Source organism: Rhopalosiphum padi, chromosome 1, assembly GCF_020882245.1.
Source record: "Rhopalosiphum padi isolate XX-2018 chromosome 1, ASM2088224v1, whole genome shotgun sequence".
In the NCBI taxonomy this organism is placed as follows: domain Eukaryota; kingdom Metazoa; phylum Arthropoda; class Insecta; order Hemiptera; family Aphididae; genus Rhopalosiphum; species Rhopalosiphum padi.
This window is the reverse complement of record NC_083597.1, coordinates 986,176-1,010,865: the sequence shown is the minus strand read 5'-3', so window position 1 is coordinate 1,010,865 and position 24,690 is coordinate 986,176. Positions and strand designations below refer to the sequence as shown.

Here is a 24,690-nt window from a genome sequence, read left to right as displayed (position 1 = left end):
GAAACATGTTTATTAAATTAAAAATTAATAATACAATACAGTTTTTAATTTGATACGTTCATTTAATACAACTAAGATTTATAATATTGTTGGTATATATTCTTCATAATAAATTTGACGTTAATAAATATTTGAAAACATATTAAAATTACAGAATAAGTTTTTAATTTTTATAAATTTTCATTTTAGAATTTTAAGCATATATATATATAATTCTTCTATACGTGTCAATGAATGTCTCCTATAAAAGGCTAGGTAATTGACCTTTTTGATGAAATGTTCTTCCTATGCTTTAGTGGGTCCATCCATAATTTTGATTAACAGTTGCACTCGGTAGGTAGTGCTGCAATCGGAACAAGGAATTTTTAACATGGATAATATGTCTTAAATAACACATGTGTGAATCTTAGATGCCAATGATTTCGAAAACCACTCATTCAATCGTTACAGGATTTTTTTTAAACGCAAGAAAAGTGTGTAGATCAGGATTTAATCAGTTTTATGGATCCAATTACCATCCATAAAACATTGAGCGATAAAGTATGAATCAATTAATGGCATTATGTGTTCAGGAAAATAAAGCTTTAATTTACTTTTTAGTACAAAAAATGGTAAAACTTTTTCTCTAGTGAAGTTGAGCTACTACTAAAAAAATGTTCATTATTATATCATCTTGCATTTTTGCAGCTTATTTTAAAATAATGATTATGAAAATCTTTTAATTATGTTAATTATTATTAACGGTTTTTCAGTTGATAAAAAAAATCGAGATACCTATAAGGATGTAGCTCCGTATGTTTGTTCAGGTGGAGAAGGTGTTAAGCCCATTTCCGATTCTATGAGTTAATTAACAATCGAATTATTAATTGTTTTAAATAATTAGCTAATATGCTTATATAGCTATACAAGGAACATCGTATCATATGAAAATTAGAATTATAAATAACAGATTAAACAAAGTTTGAACCACATAATACTATAATAGGCATAATTTTAATGGTCAACGAAGTGCACAAGTATAACTGTCATGTTGCTTGCTTCCATTTAAGATCGGAAAATAATTTATAATAATATATAATTTATGCACTTGATCATAAAAATGAATAATATAGTTTATAAAGCAGTTTACAAATTTTATAGAAATTTTGAAAAACACTAAAATATATATTTTGTCTTATACTGTCCTCCTGAACAAAAAATAATTATTAAACTATACTGCTTTTAAATGGTCAAAAATACGAGTGAAACCGATTGGGACAGATTTGTTGAGTTGATATGTTTGAAATATTATCTATACATTAAATCAGAACACCAAAAATATTATTTATTCATAAGCATGAGGTACGAGTACATGCAACCACATTTAACATGAATGCGTTTTGTACGGCAACGAAGTCCACGGGCACAGCTATTTTGTACATAGTAAAATATATATTAAGTTAAATATAGTTTAAATCAAATAACCATGAAAAAAGTACATTTTAAGTCTAAATTTTTTTTTTTAATCGTATAAATTAATATACTTTGTGAGTTTAATTTGAAAATGCATTTTACTCTGAAGTATTATTTTTTATTTTGAGAAATAGTAAACTTAGAAATTAAAAATACGTTATGACCATAATTTTTATATTGAATGCGATATATAAAACAAAATAATGATCAATACTATTACAATCTGGGTTTTATAAAGTAAAAATAATTACAAAAGTTAGATGTGTACCTATTTAATTATAATTTTTAAGCTATAACTTCTTTTTAAAATAAATTTAATATTTTACTTTTAAATGTTTATTTATTTTAATAATTACTATAAAATATTTTTGTTATTTTAACATTTAAACATACTATTAAATACCTATCTTCAAACATATATTTCCATTTCCAACAATAAATAAATAATTTTATAATAATTATTATTTATTACGAATTAAGTTATGAAGTATGTTTAAATTATTACGTAGTTATACGTAAGATATTACTATACCAATAGGTAGGACACAAGAAATGCCATTATTTGTAGGATATAACTATAGTTTATAGTTTTATACTATTCTTATATTTAATAAGTTTTTAATCATAGAAAATATTTTTATTAACCCAGGAAAAAGGAAGTTATAATTACGATTTTCAGTTACTTCCGGTCATTCAGAAAAATGTAAGTACTCCACGAATTATATTATCTTTATTTAACTTCCGATTTTGAAATCTTAAAAACAATCATTATTAAATATTTATAAAATAGTAAACTTTAAAATAATAGTTTATTATACAAAATGTATGTCTATTTAAAATACGATATATATTATCAAGTTAATTATTTACTTTTAAGTATTAACAGCAAGTATTAATTAATTAATCAAACTTAAAGTACCTTTTGAAACTGATTTTTTAGATTATATTTAACTAATGATTTCAATTTGCCTTAACCATGTTCTAAATTATACAAGCCAGAATTATGAAATATAGTGCCCCCCCGCCATAACATTTTACTAAGCCGTTTACAAGAATAAAAACAATAGCATTTTAATAATATATATCTTCATACTATAGTTAAATGAATTATTATTCCGGTAAAAAAAATACATTATAAATGCTTCCTTGAATTTAATTTTTTAAATGCTGTTATCATTTAATCTTTGTTTATAATTTGTGAAAAATAATTTTTAGATGCTAACGATAGATAATATGCTCTTGCTCTATTATATATTTAATTTTTATTCTACCAAGTTTTTAAAACACTCTTTCAATTTAAATATTTTTAATTAGAATAGTTCAATATATTTTAAAACAAAGTATAAATTGGGAAGTATATATATATATATATGAATTATGTGTATCATAAATAAAAAAAAATGTACAATTAGTATATTGAAATATAAAAAATAGAGAATTAAAGACTGATTTGTAGGTAAAATAAATTACAATCAGTTTTTTTTAAATTTTAAATTACTTTTAGCAGGTTTTTTTTAGTTTATTTTATGTATTTAAATTTATGTATTAAAAAAAAAAAAATTGATAATGAAATTTAGTCTCTGTAGCATCTACAGAATTTGGACGACTTGTACGATTTCTTGAATAATTGTGGTTTTATTGAGTTATAATATAATAAGTGGATTTTGATTGAAACCAAGGTTTTTATGGATATTTTTGGAAGATTATATATAATACAAATAATACAATATATTTGGCACTAACTTATAACATTTTTTATAAAAGTAGATATAGTTTGCATATTACCATTAATGTTATATTTCCTTAAACTAAGTAAAATATTAAAGAAAAGAACTCCTTTAAAAAAATATAATATATCTTTTGTTTTTAATATGGTTACGATATTTCAGAATCTATATATGGTTGGCATAGTTTGATAAAATTTTACGTTTCTCACAAACTGAGAATATATATTTAGCTATTTTTCAATCAAAAGGAAATATTTTCTTTTGAAGTATCTAAAGGTAAGGAAAGAAGAATTTATTTTGTAACATGAAATACCCTAAAGATGACATTTTTTTTCTTTATACCCACAAAAACCTAAAAAAACTTAATTTAAACATGCTGCTAGCTCGTTATAGATTTGTAGTGAATCTTTTAAAACTATGCGTATACCAGAAACAATAATGGTTGGTTTAAAATTTATTTTTTTATTTTATTTTTTATTAAATCCTGATTATACGATGTTTTGTAAATTGTACATTCATTTAAATTAAATTAGTTACACATTTATTTTCAGTTGTTTTTATTAGACCATTTACTGTTTATTGAGTATCAAATCATTTTTTGCAAATTGTATTTCATTAATTCCAATTTAGCTGACCCACCAAATGGTTCACTCGTTAACCGTATTCCAGTTTTGTAATAATTGGGTTGTACATTTTATCTTTCTATAATGTAAAATGGATTCATAAATCAATAACAATTTTTTTCCTTGTGGATTCACAATATTTTTCAAACTAAACATAATAATAATTTAATAAACAAATAGAAATGTAATCAGGAATTATCTAAAAATCAACGTGAAAGTTACTTGAGTCATTACCATTATGATATTTTTGCCAGCTTAAAAATGAAATATCAGTAAACATAATTGCACATCAAAATAAGTAGGTATACAAATTTAAACATAATTTCAAAGATCAAAGGATAGTTTTTAAATATTATTAAAAACGTATACGTTGACGATTAACTGTAGAAAAAACTTTAGACATAATTTCAATTTCACTGAAGAGCTTTCCCCATCGCAGTTGTTACGAAAGTAAGTCAATATTAAAAAGCAAATGTGTTTTTGCCGCATTGTACATTAGTACGTTTTATAATAATGTACACAAGGAATGTGCGTTGTTGAAATTACAATTTTTTTTTTTTTTGAGGAGGAAAGGAGGAAATATCACTCATTGTATCATTTAATACTTCTACTCTTTGTGACGACATTTTTAAAATATTAATAAAAAATATAAATGTATACATTACATCAGATAATAATAATATACATTATTAACGCTGTAAAATGATAGTTTATTATATTATTATATTTATATTATTTTGTTGCATCGAATCAGTTATTTGCATTGAACTCACCTGATATTCAAATTAGTTGACGTGCAGTATTGCAGACTTTAAAATGACCATCTTTATAATATGTGCTCTGAAGTGTATCGTTTGACATTAATTTACTTAAATATCAAAATTTAGTAATGATATCTTAGCAAATAGTAGATTATACAATATTTCTAAAATGCTCTATACGTGACATAAAGATTTTTTTTAGGTATACCATCATTGCATTCTAAATGCTGTCCGGAATTTTATAAATAATTCAGAAATATGTGTACACTGTACAATGATCATTACATCATTATTGTTTGAGTTGGGCATATTTGAACTAAAATATTATTATTTCGTAGGTACTTAATTCATTTTATAGATAATTTTTTTTATTAACGGAATTTTTATATTTTTTTTCATAAATTGTTACAATAATTTAAGTATAAAATAACATAATATGCATGTCTTCGTATTTTAATACATGTATATATATATATATTGTTATGATCATTAAATACACGTGTTGTTTTATAAAGCAATGAAATATTTTTATTTTTACTTTTATAGTATCTTTTTAGGGTGGAGGACTCATTAAAAAAATATGTAATAAAACACTTACCATAAAAATTGTAATCATGGTTACGGTTTTTGACGTAGTCGAAACATTACGCTGAAGTAATGCGCCCAGCAGGGCATACATTTCAAACGATATCTTGCCACGTTCACTCACAGTTCAGTGAAACACACTCGAAAATGAAATTAAAGTACTATTGTTGCGGATTGTGTCGTATTTAAAAGACGGCAAAACTATATTTTGTGCAGTCGAAAGTCGTGTTATCGATCGGAGAGTCCATAAAACCGTTCCAAAATCGAGTAAAACAAGTTAAATAAATTTCTCAAAATGATAAGTTGTTCAAAAATAAAAATAAAAAATGGAAACGTTCCAAATAACTTATGCGATACACACTCGTTACTCGAAATTTTCGTTTAACCTTATTGGTACCTATATGCTATATTATCATATAATATGTGTTTGGACAGTTTAGTTAGATGTAATGTTTTCTCTTCTCTACAATAAAATATCAAATATTAATAATTTATTATCTGCGGGTCATCATATCATATACGTTCATATTATATGAGTAATAATAATAATACACGTACAGCCGTACATGCAAAGGCTGAGGTGCCAATAAAACACGTGGAGTTGTTTGATCCTATATTTGGTAATAGGGACCGATCGTGCATTCAAAATATTAAGCGGACACAAGAAGATGTCTCGCAAAAAAATTGTGGCTATTAATCACGATTCAGTATGGGATCCAGGTAGAAAGTAAAATATTTCTACGTAAAATCTATAAAATTGTAAGACAGTAGGGTTGGAGGATATCAAACTAGTAACGTGTTATGATTACGGCCACATGTGGATTTATTGGAATGCCAAACGCTTTATATGAGTTAATATATATTACCTCTATTTATTATTATAGATATATGATGTTTATGACTTTTTCGTGTTTTTTTCTTTTAGTTTGTGCATTACAAATCCAATGTGCATTAATATACAAACAACGAACATTTTCAATAGGATTCATTATCTTCTTAAAGATTATTAAATAATAAAAAAATTAATAAATTAATTTATGAGTTAAAAATTTAATATTAACTTACCTACATTATGAATAACTTTATTTTTAAAATAACTTCTAACTTAATGATTATTTTTTTTCATGGTATATAATTATCAATCAGTTAATTAATATTTTTACAGATTGTTAAGTTTATTATATTTCTTATATAAACTAAATAGATTTAATATTTACATAGTTCATTATTAATTATTTATTTAATAGAAATAAAGGAGAACAAGTGGTCAAATATAGATAAATATAGATAATTGTTTTGTAATACGATATGTGTTGAATGTATACCAAATTGAGTAAGTCACTGTAATTTATGTAATCAAATTGAATTCAATGATAAATTATTACTACATAAGAAAAACTATTTTGAGTTAAATCTATCAACCTTTATTATTACTAAGTATATTATATTAATATAATGTATGGGGTGATGTACCTAAGCAAGACACTCGTTAATTCAGAAAACATTAAGGTTTTTGAAAATATTTCATTCATATTATTATTTTACGTTAAAACATTAATTTTTGGAAAATAATTATATTTTTAGAATAAAGTATTATTTTATATTACATTATCTTTTAAAGCCAATTTAAATTCTACGCTGAATGGTTTAAATAGATGTGTAATATAAATATAAACAATAACTTAAACAATATTAAATATTTAAAAAATGTCATTGTATAAGATTTAAAATATAATAATATACTTAACAGATGCAAGTTCACACGAATAATGTTTTTAGTTTTATAAAAGTACCTACTGAAATCATTATCCTTCGTTTAAATATATAAATTTCACTTCAAATTACTATAAAAATAATTGTACTTATATTAGATTCTGAACGGAGTGATGAATGTATTGATTTTACAATGATGTGTGTTTTTTTTTTATATAATTTTTTTTTTGTGTTTGTCATCACGTTTTGGAGTAGTAATAATGCTTCGATTTTTGACTTCATCCCCTCTTTGAAAAGGAAAATTTATCTAGTTGGTACTCTGGGTGGTCAAAAGTAAAAAATTTTCAATAATTTTCAAAAGTGTCAAGAAAAACCCTGAAAAAATTACGGAAAAACGGGAATTTTTACGCATAACCACTTTTTGACAAAATCGATTTTTGATTTTGCTGTAACTCAAAAACGAATCATTGTAAATACTTGAAATTAGTTTGCTGAATTATATTTCCTACTTTTGATGATTTTTAATGAATAAAAACCGATTCAATTTTTTTTTTTTTACGTTATAGGTACACGTTGTGAATTTATTAATCTTTAGTCATTATTTTCAAGGTTTGAAATTTACGTTTTTTGATTATAGTTTTGTGTATAAACTACATAAAAGAATGTAAACTCCTATACTATAATGGAACGCATTTCGATAATTTATTGAATTGGGTTAAATTAATTATACCAAATGTGAAATTGTTAAAAATATATTCATATTGATGAAAAACCTATAAGTATTACGAATATAGTATATAATATATAGTATTTATATTTTAAACCTTTAAAATTAATTATTTTAAGTTACATGAATACATTTTCAATAGGTATAAGACGTTATAATCCAAGAGTTATTGTTATTTTTATTCTTATAGGTATTTATTTAAAAAAAAAATAACATTTCAAGTGAAGCTCATTAAGATATGATCAATTTATACCAATTACAAGAAATTTTATAATTACTAAATTTTATGGAATAATTTAAAACAAACATTTATGTATTTATGTATTCATTTTGAAAATAATTAATGTTTTTTATCACAAATATAACAATACATTTTTAGAAACTGGATGTTAACTTAAATAGTATGAATATAATATTCAATAAAATGTAGATATTTTAGTTTTCTTTGGTTTTTTAAAATTTTTTTTTTATTTTTAGATTGATTCAACAACCATCCCCCTACCATTTTATTTTCAAATGTCTTCAATGTATTTATTTAAAATCTATTTATTGGAATTCTTAAATATGCCTAAGTCCATATTTTCGAATTCTTGAGTGATGTTATACTATTAAATTAGTGTTTTATAGAGATACATCCATATTAACTTAGAATATTTTAAAATGTATTTATAAATTCTAGATCCAATATTAAAATATTTTTTATTGACCAAAATCACTAGTATAAACATTAAACATTTAAACAACTGATAAACTACACGTTCAAATTTTAATATGGTATATCAACTTTCTCAACAAAAAAAATATCCACTTCATAATCTACACATAGCGTCTTTCTTTGAAAAACGGATGTTTGCATTGCTATAATACTCCTTATATGGTAAAAAAATAACTCAATAATTTGAGAATTTAGTCTTTATTAAGTGTATTTAAAAATCCCAATAAACATATTTTAAATAAATGTATTAAAGACATTTGGAGGAATGAGAAAGTAAGTATGGTTGGTGGATTTATCTACATAATGTAGGTACTGTAAAAAAACATAAGTGCATTAAAATGATTATACGTTAATATAAGTTACACTTTTAAACTTTAAAATACCAAACAAAACGTAAGCCTCTATATTTTATGAACTTTAAATTACACTTTATATTACAGTGAAACCCCTAAGTACCGGACATTCTCATTCCAAATGTTGTTCACTATTTCAGAGTCTGCTACTTAAATGTGACGAATGGATAAATAAAAAATAAAAAAATATTAAAATAATAAATCTGAAACATGTTATACATTAATTTTATATTTATATTATTTGTATCTATGATTGTAAGCATATTTGTATAATATTATGTAATATTATTTAAAAAAAAATCAGTTACCGAATGACACAGTTATTTCCTATGACGGATAAGATAAGCTATATTAATATAATTATTAATTATATATTATAAAAATAAAAAATGTTGATTGTAATAAAATATATTTAGTTAATAATTACGATAACAATTATCAAAATCTAGTCATAAAAATGTCCACTAGTTGAAGGTTTCCGTTAAGGTAGGTTTCACTATATTTAAATTAAGATATAGTTTTTAAAAATGTTATGTTTGTGATGAATATTTTAAATATTTCCAAAATTAAGATATAAATAAATTTCTTTAAAACAAGTTGCAATGTAATATATACATATATATTTGTTTTAAATCCTCGTTAAAATTTAGTAATTATAATGTAGGAACTTTTAAAGTTACGTATGAATAATGTTATTTAATTATTTATGTTCATTGCATACCTAAATAATTATAACAAACGAAAAAAATAAAACGTTCAATGCTTATAATTATTTAAAAATAAACATTGATGAATAATTTAGTATGACCTTGAAAAAATATAGCTACTATTTATTTTATGTTCTAATTGTTAAAATGTTTGTCTTTAAGCACTCATTTATATGCAGTCCACACAAAGTCCCTTATTCACATAATGATAATATGGTAGTATTATATTATTTCCATTATACAAAAATATAATTTTAACAATAAACCAAAAAAAAAAAATGTAATCATAGAATCCATATAACTTTCTGTATTAAATTCGCGTTAATAAAAACTTTTATTTTCTGTTGCTGGTTGTGTTAAATATTGTTGTAAGATAAATCTGTGGTTAAATTAAGCATGGCTTTTTAATACTGAGAAATTAATTTCAGATCTGTCGTTATGATATGCTTATATTGCAATAGTAAACGTATAACACAAAGTGGCATATTAAACTGTACTGTTCATCATATGAACATAAATCCATCGGATTTCCACGATATTAATACAATAATATTAGGTCCGTCAGAGGAGATTTTGAAACTACATATCTACTCATGAAAAACAGTGGCTGTTTGCTGCTCATACATATACATATAATGCATATTAAAAATAATAATATTAATTGTGGTGGTCGAAATTTTCAATCAAAGCATAATAATAATAATATGTAATGTCAGTGTTTGGGTCGGAGGACGAGACCGGGTAAAATAAGCCACGTGTTACAGACAATATATTATTGAAACCGGCCGGTTCATTAAATGTGTACATCGTGCCACCAACCTTCCAATCCATACTACATCCATAATACTCGTAATATAATAATAATATAATACTTGTCTATGATCCCATCACTAATAGTACGCGCAGACAGCTCGCTGTAATATGCCATCGTCCAGTGGTCGTATCCACTGTCTATATTATTATACTCATCACGCAGGCAGATATAACGTAAGGGACGCGAACACGGTTATTCCACGAACCACATTGAATATCGAACGCGCGTTAGAATCAGAGAACATAATGTAATATCATTATAATATTGAGCCACTGTGTTATTATTGCGTAATGCCATTTGCGTTTGTCCGTCATCATCATCAGAGTATTATTATAGGTGCTGTTGTGTAGATAATCTTAATCAAGGGAATTCACCTTAAACCCGTGCGATCGGATATTATTGTTTTACAGCTGGAGTGCAATCACGACTCAAGCTGACGGCCTATATTATAGTATGTACAACAATTAATTGAATATTCGTTCTAAATTCGAATTTATATTATGAGTTCAGCAATAAGCGATAAGCGTATTATATTTATATATATTATATGTTTTTAAATTATTTTTTTATATTTTTCATCGCCTTTTGAAGTAATAAAAATGCTTCGGTCTTCAATATTGAGGACACTTTCTGGTAGCAAACCCTATTTAGTTTTTACTTAGAAATTTGTATCATAATTAAAAAAAAACTATTAATTGACATAAACTTATATTATTATAATTTAATGTTTAAAATAATTAGAACAGTTATTAGATATTGCATATTTATAATGTAAATCTATTTATTCCAATTTACAGAAATTTAATATTGGCTCAAAATGTAATATCAATTATTTATGATATAAACAAGCTAGGATTAGGATTTTTTAACTAAAGGATTGGTGTTAGTATTTATTTTTGAATGGAATTTGGCCAGTGTGTTGAATGTAGGTAGTTTTAGGTCTTGTTGGAAGTCTTTATTAATTGTATATTTGTATAGCAAAAGGCAAATGTTATTTGACGTGGACTGCACATATAACTATATAAGTTACTGTTAATGATGTAATTTAGGTAACAACGTAAATGTCTAGTCAATATAATTTATGCTTAACATCAGTATTTGATTAAATCAATGCCTTCCTTGACATTATCAAACAATAAAGACAATATTGTAAAAATCCAATAGCTGTATTGTGTTAATTCATTTATAACAATGACTAGGAAGTTCATAATTTTTACTACTTGAAGATAATGTTGATAATTTAATTTTATAAAATATTTAAATTGGGTAGTTGATTAAAAAAGCAGAATGATGTTTAACAATGCATAGAAAAATCGGTTAACTAAGTTAATGATCGTCAATCGTAACTATATAACCATAAGTGATAACCGTAACTACGGATTTACGAACGAACACAGTGGAGGTAAATAACACAATAATAGTGTTATTCAATCTGTGATATAGGTATTTATAAGGTATTTAAATTATATTTATAAACCTAAGACTTTCATATTTTTTAGTATAATTAATTATGGTGAAATAATCACCATGTACCTATATTTATTATTCATATAAAAATGCACTTGGAGTCTACTGGTTTCTGTTTTCCAATTCATTGGTGTAGTTTGTTCAAAGTCTAAACTTCTTTTCCCCAACAATAAACGAAAAACGTTTATTTCTTTTTCTTAGCACTAAAAAAATATTCCTGAATTTAGAATATCCTTTAAAACAAATCAAGTTAGAATCACAACCTATAACTCACAATATTACCTAGTGTGTTGGTCACAGTTTATAGACGGGCCGTCTCGTTACAAGTAAAATCGCATAATAATGAACCATTCGACGATAAAAATATGTTATCAACCATCGACCATTACAAGTTTAAGCAGCAATACATACGAAACAATTTTTCTGTTATAGTGGAACAACGGAAAAAACACACTACGGTGCACTTACCCATATTACGACGCTTATACAAAATATCGTGTACTTCAACAGGTTAATGTGTTTCTCCAATTTGGCTGCGGCTTTGGCTAGAGCATTCTGGGCACTCACCACAGTCATCGTTTCGTTTTTACTCGTGAGTACGCGGCCGATTTTACGGTAACGTGTTCTGTTTTTTATTATTATTACGTCGTCAACTTTTTCTACAACCGTCGTCGGTACGCGAACAAAACAAACTGTTCCGCGTGGAAATCCTCCGTACACCGACAAGTGGCCAGATAAAAGTATAGCACAGGTATGTTATTTACTCTGCATAGTCGCACCTTAGTCGACATTCCGATAACGAAAACAGTTATCTTTTCACTACAAAATACTATATGTATCATTATAGTCATCTATTAGTACTAATAATAACAATATTTTGTGACTAATTTTTCGTAAGATGTTTCAATTATGTATAGCTTACTGTAATTTATGACTAAACTATTACGTAAATACGTAATAATCTGCTTTGTTTGATAGGAATACATATAACAACAAATATAACGTACGAATGATGTTACATATCTAAATTTTAGAAAAAATATAGCAGTATTTAACTGGCACCCATGGGCATACTGTATAGTGTATAAGGTGATTATTTTACTGAACAACACTTATTTTTTAATTATTTCAAAATCTATAACTATTTATTTTTTTAGTTTATATATTTTAATATTTTTTATCGTTATGCTTTAAGTTTTTCACTTTTTTTAAATGACAATATACATTTATAATTATTGTATATTCTGCAACAGAATATTTTCCAGACTATTTCAATAAATAATAATAATTATTGAAAATCTGACGAGTAATTTAGGAGTTATAAGTATTTTAAGTTTAAATGAGCAGAGAGAAGAAGTTATTAATTTTACAAAATGTTGGTCAACTACTCTGTTTACATAAACTTCAAATACGTTTAACTCATAATGCTCGTCCGTATTTCGATTTTTATGTATCGTTACAGTGAACATTTTACAATTCTTTTGTACTATTTTCATTTTGACATACTAATATAAAAGATTGTTCAATTTTTAATTGCATGCAAAATAAAACTTACCAAAAGTATTAGATAATATTAATTTTTAATCACTTTTATCTATTAGTATAATTCTATCGCTATGATAAAAATATGTATATTATTTAATATGATAACGTAAAACATAATTTTGTATTGGATTATTGAGGCAGTAGTGAATTCTTCACATAATTTCAATTTTGCTTAACTGTTTGACCAAAAAGATAAAATTTTCTCAATCCTGTGATAGCCGTTATATTATTAAACATATTTTAACAACACTAAATGTACTCAGGATTTCAGGATGGAGTAATTACAAAAGTGGTGATGTTAAAAAAAAAGTAAGGTCATAATGGTGAAAAAGAACTCGTTATTTTCACCACCTACAACTACTGCACACCAATCAAATAGCACTCACAATTTACTGCATATTTAATTATTTGCATTAAACTGTCTAAACTCTAAAGGTCTTAATATATTAATTTATTTATAAAGAAATTAACCTAGGCATAAATTTTATTCTTCGGTTTATTGTATATTTTGCTGTCAAGTCAACAATTATTATAGTTTATACTAAAATCTAATTTATTATTATATGACGAAAAATAAGCCGAATTCACGCGCATACCACTCATGCCAGGTATTTTTTTAAATTAAATACTTAATTTACGGTAAATATCTGTTTTAATTTTTTAATTGCTTATTGTATGCTGGTTAAAAACCATTTTGACATTGTATTAAATATTAACATTTTGTATTGTTTCCGGAAACTATGATAATACAATTTATTCAGTCTATTTCACCTAATTCGTCATCTATTATGCAACTTATTCAATGACAATATTAGTATATTACTGTTAAGTGTACTGTGTATACACTGTATATAATAATATAGTGATGTCATTCACACATAATATAATCATATAATCCTGTTAATAATGATACTGATAAACCAGAATGAAATAATATTAATTTTAGCCATAATTTTGAAATGTATGTTTAAGTAATTACTGAAATTTATATATTTTCCTAATACATTTTTCAATTTTATATGTACAATAAATAACGTGATAAAACTATTTGAATCAAAAAAAAAAAAATCATGCATTGTTGGGTATTGTATTTTTTTGAAATATTATTTTGATTTCCATTGATATTTTGAGATATCTTTTTTTAATATTGTGCGTATTAAAAGCTTTTCGAACAATTTTAACTTTATACGTATTTAACTGTAAACTATTTTGATTCAAAAAGGTACTCCTAATGTTCGGTTTTCGAGTGGAACTACATTAGGCAAAAGTACCATCAGTGATACTATGATACGACATTAAGATAATCTGGGTTCCGATTGACCAGATATATGATCACTTTATTGACCAATAATATACTCGAATAAATGAAAACCTTTAAAAATAATTGGTTAACAACAAGTGTTATTACAGATTGAAAATAAGTGGATCGGGCGGCCAGTCAAATTAAAACGTCGCCGCATCGTTTTAGGGACTGGCTAAATGCCGACTCGGTGGTCGAGGGAGATAGGTTGGTCGGACATTATTGTTCTTCCAACATACGACATAATATAATAGGGCGTATTATTTGAAACGGTGAAATACCGAACTCGTACAATGCAAGTCGGAGGGCAGAGCAATAAATAAAAACACTGTACGTTAGAAAAAGCCAGTAAAAATTTATGAGCGCTCATTTTCAGTCGTGTAACGTTAACTCGATAGACCCCAACGGTCCAGACGCCGTCGCCATTGCCGCCACCGCCGCCACTGCCACCGACCTGAAACCCACGAGAAACATGATTTATTTATTTATTTATTACTGGAAATACATCATAAAATGTGGCGGCGGCGTTGGGTAAATACGCGCATGACGTTATTGTGAAACGATAATATTATTATAATGTAGATCGGTTGTTATTGTCTTCTATATTCGCGCTGCCTTGACGTAAGCGAAATACTCGTACCATCATAATAATGGTTCTACGACGTTTTCGTTTGATTGTGCATTCAGTTTAACGTGCAATTTTCTAATAGTCCATTACACGACCAGATGAATGAATGTAGAGCACCTACCTACGTCCCACGCATGTTATATTATTATTGTGTTAGTTCTTTGAACCGAATACAATAAAAAACCTTAAAAAGTGCAAATTGCAATGAACTAAAAATTATTATGAATGTATTTAAGTTTCAAGAAATCGCAGACATGCTATAATAGTATCAAACCGTTTTATTTTCAACGCCGTAACGTGTCAAATGTCTATATTTTGATAAAATAATACATCTTGTCTCGGTGGAAAAACATTCAAACACTTTCAAAATAATATTGTAAACCGATAGAGTGATTTGTTCGTTCTGCAATTGGAAGTTAAATAACACTCATTTATTCTATAACTTTTATTATCCCGTATTGTTATCTGTTTGCAGAGTCATTATATTATATTGTTTTATGACAATTATACCACCGTTGGTTACTTACATAGGTAAAAAACTTACTCGTCGGTTACAACCGTATAGTATAGTTAGTATAGTCAATAGTCATGTTGGATGATAAATTTGATACTGTTGTGTGGCGTAAAATGTATATTATATTATTTTTATACCGATAGAAGTGGTGGGTGTATATATATTATGTACTATAAAATATAGATTATTTGGTTTATTTTATAACATTTTAATCAACAAATTAGTTATTTGAATTTTATTTAATATTTTATATAAAGATTTTCTACTGTTTTATACGAATGTGTTATTGTGTACGATTATTTGAGATTTTTTAAAAATGTTGAAAAGATTTAACAATTATAATATTAATATGCGTGGAACGTGGGTAGGTGCCTAAAATTTGCTCACCAAGTTGTATTATAAAAAAAATTATAACTTATTTACTAAACTAAGTTTAATTTTGGTCGTCTCCGGGACTAAACTTGCGAACTTACGAATCAGTTTTGAAGAGATTAAGCATAGACAAAAGACCCAAGTATAAACTCAAAATTTTAAATAGATAGTGTTTTCGTTTGTTGAAAATCACAAAATATGCAGGTGATACCCTTGAATTCCAAAATACTTAAACTGTTATTTAATAACGTATGTTTTTTTATTACATACGTATAACTTTACAGAAGAGAGGTTCAAAAATACTTACGATACGACCAACTTTAGAAAGTTTTAAAATTTTGGCGTACCATTTTACATACTTGTAACTAGAATAAAGTTTTTCTCGCATTTGCATATTTTTCTGGTTAAATTATCATATGGTTAATAAGTATCCATACATTTTACAACACTTGTGATGAAATACTCGAAATTCTTAGTATAAATATCTTGCATATTTTGACATTTTTGTGTTTATAAGATATTATAGGTTAAGTTAACCTAAACTATTATAAGAGCGCATTTTGAGAGTTTAACGCATATTTTGAGGGTTTATCAAAAATCTAGTTCTTTAATAATTAATTTCTATGAAAGTCAACAATTATATTAAACTGCGAATTCGTTATATAGACGATAGATACTGATTTTTATCATAAAGGTCAGTATGTAGATTAATAAAGATCTTTATTGGCTGTGTTATTGTTTACATAGAAAATTGAATAAAAAAAAATAATTCAAACAAATTAAAATAAGACAATATTTAAAGAAAATTAAATTTTTTAGTGTAAGACGGTCAAATAATTGTTTATATACTCGTAGACACATTAAATCAGAAACATAATCCATAAGTCAAAGTACATTATTTAATGATTTTAAAATGTTTAAAGATGCTCAATAATGTAAAATTATTGCGATTTACATCGGTGTATTTAATACTGCAAATTTATAGGTACCTATGTAATGGCTATATTATTACATTGGTTACACATTGTCATAGATGAAATAAAATATATTATAATAACATTTTATTTAAAATTCACTCCATATAAGATATGGATATTCGATAAGGGTCTTATCTAATATTAATAGCTATAAAATTCTTTCGTATTTCCCTGTATGGTATTCATCTATCACTGATAACAAATGTTATAATTACTACCACATAACCACATGTAGTCATGTAGATATACCAACTTACATAATGTATACTATATTTTTAAATAGTTTTCATAGACAAACAGACAATGATCAATATTATTATAATATAAACATTATTATTAATCATAATATTTATTGATATCACTGTTTGGAATAAATTATAAATATTCAATATAACCATTCAAAAAAAAATACATAAATTTCAAATTATATTGTTAACTTTCAGTTAAATAAAACGTTATTACCGAATATTTTCACAAAGCAGCTGACTTGTAACTATTTAACAGGCTAATAATTAATCCAATACATATGAAATATACAATCATTTTATTTTCATATTGCAAATGTTTGATGTATGTATAATAATATATTATCCATAAAAATATTCATTTTTTAGAATAATGTAACGCAGAACATTTTTGTATGGCATATATGTTTGAACCGACTGTTCCAAGTATTGGTGCTGTATTATATGTTTAATATTCTGACAGATGATGTATTTAATTAAAAACTATCCGATCAGCATTTTATTTTCAAGAGAAAAATATCGGCTCTCAACAAATGAATAATCGATCATTAATAGAGGAAAGATATTCCTAACTTAAAGTTTAATTTTTTATCAAACTTTAATGCAAAACTGAAAAACTGTCAAAAAGTATAAGTATAAGTAAGTACAGTATACATTATTGTTGTTATTTGGTTTAATTCTCATTACATGACGTAATATTCAATACGTCATATCAGTATTCGTTGTAAGTGTGTATCCGTGGTTTCATAAAAATTCTCTATCTAGATCTCATATTGTTCGTTTTCGAGACACAATTTACTTCCTGCTCACGCCTTTTACCTTTCCTTAAATGACTTTCTTCTTTGTACTCATCATGTTAAAGAAGCTATTTGCGACTTCATTCACAGTTTTGCTAAATGCACATTACCGCCTCTAACCCCCGCTTAAAATTATTTTATCGCTTTTATAGTAACAATATAATCTCAATGAATCCTCAAGTTGTTTTAAATTCCATTCTAGACCTGTTGTTATTAATATATTAAAGTTTTTAGAATTTACTAGGTTCTTAATTTGATTTTAATATAAATACGTTTTCAGTTGTATTTTATTTTCTTTACAATGTATTATTTTTGACGACCGTTTTTTTTTTTTAATTATGTGTAATTGTCTAGCTGTTTTAATTTAGATACTGGAAACTATATATTAAAAACAAATGGTTACAAAATTGCAAAATTGATATTTATACAATTTCAAGAATCATATTATACCAGATATAAGTACAAACATAAAAATCATATGATAATTGATAAAAACTGCAGATAGATTTTAAACTTAATCAATATAAATATTTATAATTTCATAGTATTATACACGAGTTTATGAGTTTATATTATAGTATAAATTACAACTTAAAACATAATTATACATAATACGACGATATTATCAAAACTGATCAACCTAAAATGTATTGTTTTATTATAGATGACGTTTGAAGCTGACCACAACGATGAGAAATGTAAACAAAATATTATAGAAGTTTATAATATGCATAGAATATATAGAATATATTTTATACTGAATAAAAATTATTTGACATTCATAATATCATAATAACCATATAATATGTGTTAAGGTAGTTGAAAAGCACAAAAATAATAATAAAATAATGTTCTAATTGCTTAATAATATTATTGTTTTATTTTATTTATGTAGACTTTATACCTACTGCATTTCTTGTTATGAACCGTGTAAAAATGTTAATATGATTCTTGTAATAAAATTACTAAAATTACTTATAATTTTCAAGTTTAATCTTACATCACTGATACTATTTCACAATATAATTGTATCAAATATAATTTGTTTCTACTAATAATAATTGACGTTAACTTATTATAAAATTTTCAAAGAGATATAAAATACACGTGAAAACAATTTTGTGATTCTATCGGAATCATGGTAATGTAATCATATACCACATATACCTAATCAGTTTTTACTGTTTATTACGTCATTATTATTAAACAGCTGATACGACTGCAACTATAGTGAAGGATTATTTTCTTTTAATATCAGTATACCCATCATCTGTTGACGTATTATTTTTATTTTTTTCTCGGGGTTTTGTTTTGTTTTTTTTTGTTTTTAGGTGTCCAAGTCATTTGAAAACGGTGTAAAATAACGATAATAAATATGAAAACATGTCCCTTTATTCGCGTTAAACCGAACAAAAGATACAACACCTTTTTATGCATAAAAACGGCGCACGCAAACAAATATTTAAAATATTCATAAAATACCACTCGTTGGAAAACTACGTATGTATAAATTTATATGTATATATATATTATATATAATCATATATTATTATAATAATATGTATGGTTATTTTCTTTCTCTCTCTCTCTCTCTCTCTCTCTTTATATATATATATGACTGTATCTGTCTCTTTTTTTATTATCCAGTTATTCAAGAACAAAAACGCTTTGTTTTTTGTGGTCACCCTTCAGTTTGCTTACACTATACATTATATGTAGATTTTGTTACCATATAATATGTACCAAACAGTTAAATTAATTAATTAATATTTTTAAAGGACCGGTGGCCTTACACGTGCTAATTCTTATACGTACTTATACATTTGTATCCGTTGATATTTCGTAACAACGACTTGTGTGAGTACGGTTCCAAAAGGACCACATTGGCAGTCGATGATACAATGTACGAGTAATATTATTATATTATAAAATACGAGCACACAGCTATGCACAACACGTAATCATTTTTATATGCGTGTGCATTACTACAAAGCAATAATTATAAGTTATATCGAATTGTTGCATGGTATTCTGCGCAAATGTAAGTACCATGAATAAATACGTATAATATTATACCATAACTCGGTAATTACGAGTTAGATTATGACTTATTGCTTGTAAATGCCGTTTTATTTTTTAAAAATTCAATGGTTCAACAACTATTATTATAAAAAGCTTATCTGCATTCTGCAGTTATTTTATTATTTTTCCCTTTCAATTTTTTATTGATTAGGTTAAATGCAATTAATTTCCGAAGTTTTAACTGCAGTGCATAACTTCACAATAAGAGCTTAAAACTTGGGAGTTGTGTAAAATGTAATAACTAAACAAAACATAAAGTGATGAGTCATCACATCAGTGATGACAAATTTACAGAAGTAAATACTTATTGTATTTATGCACTTATACAGTTATACCTATCGAAACCTAGAGCTTGTATATACTAACGTTTTATGTTTATTATTCAAATATTTAGTTGTGTTTCAATTAACGTAACCTAACCTATATAATATGTATATATTATATTATATATATTTTAACTATTAAAAAAACTTTAAAAATTTGAGGTTTAATGATATTGATTGAATTTTATTTGTGAAACTATCTCGTTTGAAAGTTCATTAAAAAAAAAACAAACTTTTTTATTCCAATCCCATTCTTATCTTGAATTCCTGCAATAACTCAAAACAAATGTTTTTTAACTTAAGATATCGCTAACCAAAAGTTTCAAAAACTCTATAATTTGGTTTTCATCTGATAATTTGTTACGTTCGTAAATCTGTGAAGGTTTTTCGTATGATAAGAGCTGGTTGTTCCATCAAGTTGGCTCTTCAAATATATATGTCACATTTAAAATATATAGTTGGAGTCGTAAAATTGTTCTGACACTGTAATTTAGGAGTTTACAAGAGAGGTTTCAAACATATTATAATAATGAGACCCATAGGTGTAACCCTTGTCACTGACACCTAAATACACGACTCAAATCGGTTAGTTATGTCCGTACGGGTGCCCACATATGTATTTATTACATTATCGTAAGTGCTTGTGCCATTGTAAACCTATAACTACTGTCATTAAGAATCTCGATTTTTCAGGATGTCTGAAAACACTGCAAACATTTACTTTTGAGCTAATTTTATTTTTTTTTAATGTTTATAAAAATTATGATATACCTATCTGTGATCTACAGATTGTTATGATAAAATAATTTTAAATGTTAAGCTTAAAATACGAGAAATATATGAATATATCGTATTTTAATACCCATTTTAACACTTGTTAATAACTAATTTTGTAAACTTATAATAGTATAATGTGTTTATTTGTTTCTAAATAGCATAATGCATTTACCTAAAAGTAAAATTTGTTACTTATTCCTGGATAAGTTTTATCAATTAGAATCAATAATTGATTAAATATGGAATTCAATTCTATGCAAATCGGGGGAAATTTAAAAATATGAATAAAATATTTTCCATGTATAATTGAACGATATAATATATTAATGCAATATAAATATACAGTAGAGAAACACGTTAACACGTCAATACGCCATTTCCGTAATTTAATAATTATATCAAATTTATTATAATATTCAATATGCTGATGGAAAATCCAAATAAAAGGCATTTTCGATGAGCATAGCTAACACGAAAAAGCAATAACACCATTGTTCCTCAGATTATTATAATAATTGACATGTTAATTTATTGATGAAAATCCAGATTTGGTCGATAATACGACTACATTGTTAGTTTCGACATTCAATTTCGATAGAGAATTTACCGATAATCAAATCTGTAAACATTTTTTAACTGTTTATATTATAATTTATAACGTGGAAATATAAAATCAATTTATGATTAAGAAATCAATTTTATGAATAGTATTTACTGTTGATGTATATTAATCATTAAATTCAACAATTTAGCATTTAACGATTAGTGTTTAACTAATGATCCAATAGATTTAGTTACTTTAAAAAAATATATTTTTACTCCTAAAATGAAAAAAAATATGTTCTAGTACAATACTATAGTATATAAATCATTTGTTCTCAACATTGTTATGTTCACGGCGCATTTCTTATAATTATACATTTTGACGGAACACTATAGTAATAATAAAGGAATATTATATATTATAACATACTATACGCGAGTATCACTGTCGCGGCACACCAGTTGTGACTTGCGAAACACTGATCTAAATACTCATATTATACATTTACATTTTAGTTAAATTATTTATTATTGAAAATTAATTATGTACACATTATTGTATATAAATAATATTCCAATATATAATTCAGAATTGTTCATATTTTATATTTCAAATGGTTTTAAGAAATTAAAATATATTTTAAAAATAATACCTGAAAAAATAATGTAAAAATACATTTTGGATTAGTATATCAATGTATGTCACTTCCTATCGTGTTAACATGCCAATTTCATATTATTAATTAATTTAATTCTTGTATCATTTATAATAAATATTAAAAATAAAAATACTATAAAATTATTAATCATCAATTTATATTTTTTATATTTGGTCTCGGTAGAATATAATACATTTAATATACAACACTGATAATTATAAATTATCAGAATCACTTCTTGTGAAGCATTACTATTGTAAACCCATTATTAATAAAATTTGCTATTATAATTTTATTACTCAAAAACTTGGAATGTATATAAAAACCAAAATATTTATAACGTATATACATATTATTAACAAATATGGCATGAGCGATGAGCGTTATGCGACAGTAGTATGACAAGATAATTAAACATTCTATAATGATCCAATATCAAAGTAGTTTTTAAATGTTGTGCTAAAACCTTCAAATTCTCTTCTGGTTGAATAAATTGTTTTGCAAAAATAAAATTTTTAAAAGATTATAGAATTATACAACTATAAAACAATTACGGGCTTGCTTTCTTACATTGTAATTGTGAAAGTATTTAGCACCTTATTAACATTATTGTATATCTAATAATTTCTTTACTCTTATGTAGAAAAAAGATAATTTATTTATTTTTGGTTTTTGTTTTAAATTACTTCAAGAAGTTTTAAAATTTATAAATATATTTTTTAACTTTTGAGCCTAAAATATGTAATTTAATCAATATTTTATTTTTTAAATCAAATACTTGCAGAAAATTACTTTGAGAAACAACTTATTCTACGTGTTGTTTATAATATAATCTCTTTATAGAAATTTCCATAAATCTAGCTTACGAGAAATTTAAATATTATTGAATAAACTGAAAAGGATTTTAAATGTTCAGGTTTGTGCACTATAAAATTATAGTACAAGATGAAAGCAAATATTTTATTTTTACTTAACGTGGAAAGATTAATATAGAAAAATTGTTATTTTATCATAAAATTGTATTTACTTAAGAAAATTGCGTAAGTAAGTTTTTTTTTAGTTTTTCAAATTAATATTTTAGTATAAGCATTCACTTTTCAAATAGCGTACATTATATTATTTTTTTCTGACATTTTCAATTAAACAGTTTTTGGGTACTGTTTGATCTACATTATGCCATGTACAAAAATTGACAAGCCTGTCTTTGACATCCTCGTTACCGTTGTTGCCGACTGACAAAACTTTGTTCTGTAAACGTTTCCAGCTCACAGCGGTCAACAAAAATGACTGCGTTTGTGGTGTCTAAGAACTTTTCAAATGCGTACAACGAATGGAGAGTGAAAAAAAAACTACCAAAGCCGACAAAAGGTTATTAAATTTATTATTATTCATGTACATGGCGGTATGAGATTAATATGACTTTGTCTAGGGACTTTTAAAATTTGACGTTTCGTTGTCTCGGGTATGAAATTTCCTGTTTGAAAGTTGCGATTCCGTTTTGTTTGTTACTCTCTCTCTTATTTTTATCTTCTAAATTAAATAAACATTTTTAACCCATCTCTTCCATAATTTTTATTTTTTTCGTAAGTGCATTTCTATCTACTTCACTTTAATAATTAATATTAATAACGTGAATTCCACCACGGACGTCGGCCTTACCCCTCTTTCGCAGAATCACTACCGTAGTTCGAACAAGAATTAATCGTTGCACCAACAAAAACAGAAAGGGTTGTTTGATAAAGGATAATATATATATATATAATTGCCGAGATGTAATGAAATCAAGTTAAAAATACGCAGAAAAATTATCAACCGAAAACAATAATTATAAAAGAATAAAAGGAATGGTAAATGTTATCACCGTATTATTGAGTTGTATATCTCGATTGAAAATTAATAAACACTAAGGTATACTTAGAGATGTGACCCAATCGGTATGTTGACATTTTTATATTACTGACAAAGACGAGAGCCATTAACTTATATATATTTATTTAATTTTTACTCGATACCTAAATTGCATATTTCCATTAGTTGGTTTTATACGACAAACCACAAACATATTTTCTCTCGATAAAACATGCGTTTATTTCTTTTAGATTCTATCAATCATGCAATTTTTAGGAAAAAACAGAATCGATTCAGAACAGATATGTGTGGTTGGCTCAATACTGTTTATGGTTTTATACATTTAAAACAATAATATAATTATATACATTTTATAATACATATAGTTTATTTAATATAATGTAATATTGTATATCAAAATTTAATTTTTATTCAT

At 25.3% G+C, this 24,690-nt stretch overlaps 1 protein-coding gene across 1 annotated transcript in view; it reads right to left on the bottom strand.

Annotated features, from left to right (window-relative positions):
- Positions 1 to 12,356, bottom strand: part of LOC132917368 (tetraspanin-2A) — a 159,819-nt gene extending 147,463 nt beyond the window's left edge. The window contains exon 1 of the mRNA XM_060978085.1: positions 12,113 to 12,356. Within this exon, the coding sequence (XP_060834068.1) occupies positions 12,113 to 12,220 (108 nt within the window). The 5' untranslated portion in view covers positions 12,221 to 12,356. The remainder of the gene's footprint in view (positions 1 to 12,112) is intronic.
- Between the last annotated feature and the right edge of the window lie 12,334 nt (positions 12,357 to 24,690).